The sequence below is a fragment of the Dicentrarchus labrax genome, unplaced genomic scaffold (genome assembly GCF_905237075.1).
Source record: "Dicentrarchus labrax unplaced genomic scaffold, dlabrax2021, whole genome shotgun sequence".
NCBI lineage: Eukaryota > Metazoa > Chordata > Actinopteri > Moronidae > Dicentrarchus > Dicentrarchus labrax.
The window spans coordinates 15,138,927-15,145,410 of record NW_026136724.1 but is presented as its reverse complement, the minus strand read 5'-3'; the positions used below and the strand labels follow the sequence as shown (position 1 = coordinate 15,145,410).

General features: G+C 36.5%; 1 protein-coding gene across 1 annotated transcript; it reads right to left on the bottom strand.

The window, feature by feature from the left end:
- Window positions 1-626: 626 nt before the first annotated feature.
- On the bottom strand, window positions 627-2,015 carry lepb (leptin b). The gene is made up of 3 exons (XM_051392478.1): window positions 1,928-2,015; window positions 1,603-1,753; window positions 627-1,473 (listed from the first exon to the last, which is right to left on the bottom strand). Exons 2-3 carry the CDS (start codon window positions 1,750-1,752, stop codon window positions 1,153-1,155), a joined length of 471 nt encoding a protein of 156 aa, XP_051248438.1. The 5' UTR covers window position 1,753; window positions 1,928-2,015; the 3' UTR covers window positions 627-1,152.
- Between the last annotated feature and the right edge of the window lie 4,469 nt (window positions 2,016-6,484).

The window sequence follows — 6,484 nt, the reverse complement described above, 5'->3', positions numbered from 1 at the left end:
TTCAGAACAAATATAATAAAAAAGTTCACTGTATAAAATAATAATCATCCGATAATTTATTTTCTTGAGGACATGTAGACTGTAGAAATATTCTGGTCCAATATGACCACCATTTAAGTGCAAAATATAAAACACATACTCGGTTAGTTATACTTGGTTAATCCTTTTTAATATAGGCTTCTCATTCAAATTTGACTATTTCAGTTTGGTGTTTCGCATTGGTGTGTTATTTTGTCATTACTCATATTATGTGTATTTTACAGGAAGACACATTTAAATTTAAGATTTTTTGGTTTCTCCTGACACTGATTCATTACTTTATTTGAGTAAACTCAAAGACTGAAATTAAGTTTAATCAACACATATTATTGTATTAATATTATTATTAAAGCATGTAAATAAAAATATAATTGTAATTTGCTGTTTTTATTTTCTCCAGAGGTGGTTGACCAGACTTCTAAACCATTTAATTTGTTTTCAAAATAACACACAAGTAATAAGAATATTGTAAAAATTATGCCTTGACACTAAACATTAAAACATTGTCATAGAATAAATAAAAAAACAGGCAACAAATATTGACTAAAATGTTTAATATAACAAATACATTTCCTATTGACCATAAGCTTAATGTGTCTGCTAGATACAATATTACCAAAAACATTGCACTTCAAATCAAATACCATTAACATTACATACTCACTGAATACTTTTTCCTCCTAAATCTTGCACATAATAGAATAACCATACCAACATACAAAACATGTTTTAAATTGGAAACCATACCATTAAATTGAAACATTGAAACATCTCTCCCCCCCCAATATTAAAACAATTTAAATATAATTCAGGTTATATAAATAAGTCTACATATCAGATAAAATAAGCCTACAGTTCAATTATTTTTCAAAATTCTATAAAATCTTTGTAGTACATAAATTAAAAATATGCATCTCAAAAGCTACTTGCATTACATGCCAACTTAGAAACCAGAGAAAGAGCAATTTTGAGCATTACATCATTATGTGAAAGAAGATAATAAGATACATTTTATAAAAAGAATAGTAGTATGTGCAAAGACAAATTACATTATTATCTGAGCTATTTGTGCAAATAAGACTTAGCATATGTGTGCTTATAGGTGTGGATTTCTCAGCAGACCTTGAGTTTGTCCTTGTTGAGAAGAAGCTTTTCCAGGTAACGCTGCACCTTCATCAGAGTCAAGTAAAGGTGACTGTCCGGGAACAAATTGTCACTGGTTTCTCCTTCGGGTCTGGCCCGGATGGGACAGTCCATTGTCTGGGCCAGGGAGTGCACCCTTCCCTCCAAGCTGGAGACATCAGCCTGGATCTGGCTGAGGAGGTCTGTGAAAGGGCTCTGCAGTCCATTATCCAAAAGTCTAAGGTCATGAGTGATACTAGTTAGTCCCTCAATGGAAGGAGTGTTGAATTCTATCTGTGGAGCCACTGGCAACTATGGAAAAGAACACAAGCTGTATATCAATAGACAGTTCAGTTTAATCTTGAATTTGATGATGTATTACTTATACAATTACATTACCAAGTGTTCTGAGACTATGTGTACATTAAGCACTGTGCATACCTTTGTCTTTAGCTTCTTAATGTGGACCAGGGTTATCTGAGCTATGTTTACTATGCTGTTTATGGTATTTCTGATAGATTCTCCATTTGTGGGAAGACATCCCGGCATCACCACAAGAGAGACATAGAGAAGGGCCAGAGTGACGTGCATCCTTAAAAAAGTAGTTAAAAATAAATACAAAGTTAGCTTTCCTTTCGCATTGCAAATAAATATTTTTTTCCTTTTTAAATGTCTTCAGCTGAATAGAAACAGAGTATTGCTTGTATTGTTGTTATCACTATTATACACAAATATATATATACTGTGAAATATATAATAGTCTTACCTGTGTTATGGACTTGTGGCTTTGCTCCTGTAACATTGAATGACAGAGAGATGACACATGCTTCTTTGCAGGTTTCCCTCATTTAAATAGTCTGCTCTGAACTTGAGTCTTGCCCTGCATCCATTCCCCTCCTTTCTCCTCCTCCCCGACTCAAACCTGAGCCTGACCCTTACAGGTCAGCTTATCAGCACACTGTGATTACGCAGGAAATCCACAGGACAAGCTATAAAAAAAGATAGATCAGTTTTGTTTTCTTGTTAGAGGATTTCTCTTGATGGACATGCGTCTGCTTGTATTAGCCTGTTTTTGATGTCACAATTACATTTTTGACTTTTAAGTACTGGAACATGTGTAGGTAGATTGTAGCTTGAGCTGGCATCATGCTGTGCCAACCCACTAATACCCATGTGCACAACCAAACAAATAAAGAAACGGATGATAACATTGAGAAGAATTGTGAAACAAACATTTACGTAAATGCCGTTTTATACATACGTGAAATGCATTTTAATATTACATGACAAACTGGAATTTATTCATCTTATAATAGGCTATATAATAAAGGAAGTGAGTCATCATCTTGTTGCCTACGATCGTCCTCCGTGGATTTTCTTTACATGTGTCTTTGAAACTATTTATCTTATTTTGAGATATACATGGAATGGAATTTTCTTTGCTGGAACGTGGTACTTATGACGTTTTCTACCTGTTTTTATTGTTTGTATTGTTGTTAGAGACAGAAGCAGCAGCAAGAAGTTAAAAATAGAAACATAATAACGGCACACGCGCAGTTCATAAACTGTGGCGCTTTCCCGAGGTGTTTTTTTAGGTCTGTCTGAAGGCCTAATGTTCCTTCCACTAAGCGTGTGAGTGTGTAGGCAATGGAAGAGAGGTTTTGCTGCGTACTACAGGAATGTTCCTCTTTGTATGCGTATATCTTAAATCAGTGTTTCCCCAGTGGGAGTTCCCTTGTTGTGACCAACAACAAAGTAAAAGTATTCTTCTTGTTCCATTTGGCAAAGTCACTCTTACAGAAGTTTACTTAAATTATTAACCCAGTTAAGTCAGCAAATACATTTGAGTGAGCTTGTGTTATATTATTTTTATTTTTTATTTTTACAATAACACTTTATGGTGAGGCTGTTGTTTTTGGCTAGCAGTAGCCTGCTACCTGAGCTATGTGCAGTTAGCTTCCTATCTGTGCTGAATGCTCAGTACCTCGCTAATGTGCTGTTAGCTTGTTAGTTGAGCCAGCGATGGGCAAAGCAGTTCTTTTCAGTAGAATTAGTTAATTAAAAAGATTTGTTCAATGAATCGTTCAGTGCTTGACCAGAGCTCCGACTGCGTAGTCCCACTCACTGAACTGAAACATGGCCAAGAGTTCAGTTCAGCTCACTAACTAGTGAACTGAGAACCTTTTTGTTTGTGAAGGATAAGCCAGTCAGTGGAGAATTTAGTTAGATGAAGATACCGTTTGCAAACTGAAGGCTGTTGTAAAGTCCTGCCCTATTATGTCAACATAGATTTTCACGACACCTGATTGTGAAATAAAAAGTTTGGTACTACTTCCTCGAGCCCTGATAGAAGTTCACTGTGTTGAATCCCGAACGCTCTCAACTGACCGAGCGCTAACTGAGACACAACACCAGCGCTGAATACACAGTTTCTTGCTAACATGCTATTAGCTTGAGCTGAATAGGCCTTCTCCCCGTCTAGCTAACACGTCGTTAGCTTGTTAGCTGAGCTTAATACTTTATTTTAATTGTCTTTCAATCTTTCCACTCACTATATTGTTGGCTCAAATGGAGCAAGCTGAAGGCTAAAAAGGAGGCCTCATTCCTCTGTTTGTGACATGCAAAGCCTCCATGTTGAAAAGCTCTCACCCTATGGTTATAGCTAGATCTTGCATTCAGGCTTCTCTTCACTTGTCTGACCTGCAGGTGTGCCCTATTTGTGTGTTGATGCCAAAAAAAGTCTTATAAAGGAGACTAAGACTGTCAGTGTCCAACCTCCAAGCTCCTCAGTGCTATGGCTATTTCCCGGGCCTTACTATTTTCGATAAGAGCTGAGTGAAATTCTCCTCAAAATCCAAAAACAAAAGAATGTCATGACTTTTCTAAAGGGTGAGCTCTGGAACGGTGACATATCTAACAGTGTGAAAAAGGCTGGAATGAATGAGAGGCTGGAAAAGTATGAAGCATAAATAAGGCAAACATTAGTCACACAGAAACAGACAATAGATCAGACAGTTAAGTTCTCTACTTGACGACATACTGAGACAACAAAGAGACGTGCATGTCTTGCATGCCTCTCCAGAAATTCCAAAACACATTTATGTACGTGGAATCCTCCAGTCAGAGAGGTAAACTGTCCTTAAGCTGCTCTTGTTGACAATTAAAGGTTTTTTGTCACAACTTCTGGAGGATGTTTCCACCTTCTTCACATCGAGGGAATCCCTTCTATGGTAATTTCTGGTTATTGTGCAAAAGGTGTTGCGCAAGTTTCTTATAGTTGATTAAAGGTAAACTAAAAGCTAGGTGCACTCAGTGTGAAAAAATATATTTTAGTTTGAATTTAAAATAAAAACTAGACGTTAGAAAAAAACTAAAACTAACTGAAATTATATTATGTACTTACAAAACTAATTATACAGGAAATAGCTTGAATTTTAGTCTATGGTCAAATTTATTAACACAACAAGAAAGAGGAGGCACTGGTGCATGTGTTTATTGAGTCTGAGATGTCTACATGAGTGTGAGGTTTTTATGCAGTTATCTTTTTTTTTTAATAACTATGAGCAAACTTTATTTACTCTAAATAATTATTCTTCTGCAGATAGTCAATTAATTATATTTCAGTCACTGAGCCGTGAACTATTCCAGGAAACAGATTCTTCTTCTTTGTTCTTTTCACATACTCATCGTTCTTGACCCTACTGTTGTCTGCACAGGCTCCCCTTTGAACTCAGCATTAATTGAGACCCAATTTCCTATTTGCCAAGCCAGTAGTACAAGATTCCCAGAACTTTAATTAAGGTCAATAGTTTGAGAGAGCGAGAATCATATAATGTTGCTTGCCAAAACAAACTCTTTCGCTCGTCCAGTCAGGGCTGTGGCACTCAACCACATTGCTTCTTTACAACATGACGCAGATGGAAATACTTTGCTTCTGAAGTAGATGATACAGGGAGACAAAAAAATTGGAACAAGGGAGGGGAAATTTCTTGGAATATCAGCTTTGGTCAATTCCAGTAAGCCGATTGAGTTTGCCCCCCGTTTTTTTCAGCACCAACAGAACATTTTCTGTTGTTCACCCCACATCTGGTGAAAACATTTTTTTAGTGCACCACTGAGAATGAATAGGGTTGGCAATGTCTTGTCGGCACAGGAAATAGTTGTGGTTTAATACACATGACTAAGGAATGAGAATGATTGTACAGTAAACTTAAAACCCCCATACGATCAGACACCAGACAGATTTGTCTGAAGTTCTGTTATAGACCGTCAAAGCCTTGTATTTTCTTCCAAATGTAAAAAAAAAGACAGTCAGCAAATCAATCATGCGTCCGTGTGTCTTGTGTGGTATTACTTACTTATAATCCACCAAATTTAAATGTATGAAAAAAACTTTTTTACCTCATTTCACACCAAAATAGTTTTATTGTTTATTGTTTTTCCAGTCTGACATATCTCCATTACGAGTGCATGGATTGCCATTTCATTTAAAACAGACATCCATCATCCCCAGAGGATGAATCCCGACTTCAGTGACACAAAATAATGGCATTTCCATCAGCCCCGACCATACTTTGTGTTCAGTGCTAGTTAGCAAATGTCAGCATGCTAACAGGCTAAACTAAAATAGAGAACCTGGTAATTATTACTTGCTAAACATCAGCACTCTCATGATGATGTTATGATTAACCATCATTTTAATATTAACAAGTGGTTGCTCTTAAAATTGTCTTATAATGAAACACATCTACACTCATCTAACTGTGCGTGATCCTTTTTTTCCCCCCTCTTTTTTTTTTTTTTTTTTTTTTGCGTCATCTCCAGTGACCTGAATGAAAACACAACATTTTTGCCAGTCCTGCCAGCAGCACGAAATACTGGAACAAGATTTATTTTCTGCTGAGTCCACTCATGTCACTTCAAATCACTTTTATGAGTAGCCTTTTGGCAATTAAATTTAATCACCTCATTGAGTTGAAACAAAATACCTGGCAGTACTTGGCAAAAACACCAAGACTGACAACTAAAGCACAGACCAGATCTTTGAAAGGCCCCAAAGCCAAGAATAGCAAACTTGTCCTCAGACAACATATTTTGTTGCGCCAAATGAGGCATTGAATTATTCATGTTTAACACTTTACCGTAACTTTACTGTCTGAATACGTCATGGGGAGGAGACTTACCAGTATGAATTTCCAAATTTAACTGGATAAACCAGCTGTAAGTCCATTAAATATCCAGCTGGGACTTTACTGGAACACATTTTCAATTTGATTCAGTTCTTTTTTGAAGCGTGGATTTGTTTGTCTTTGTGATGGAGCTG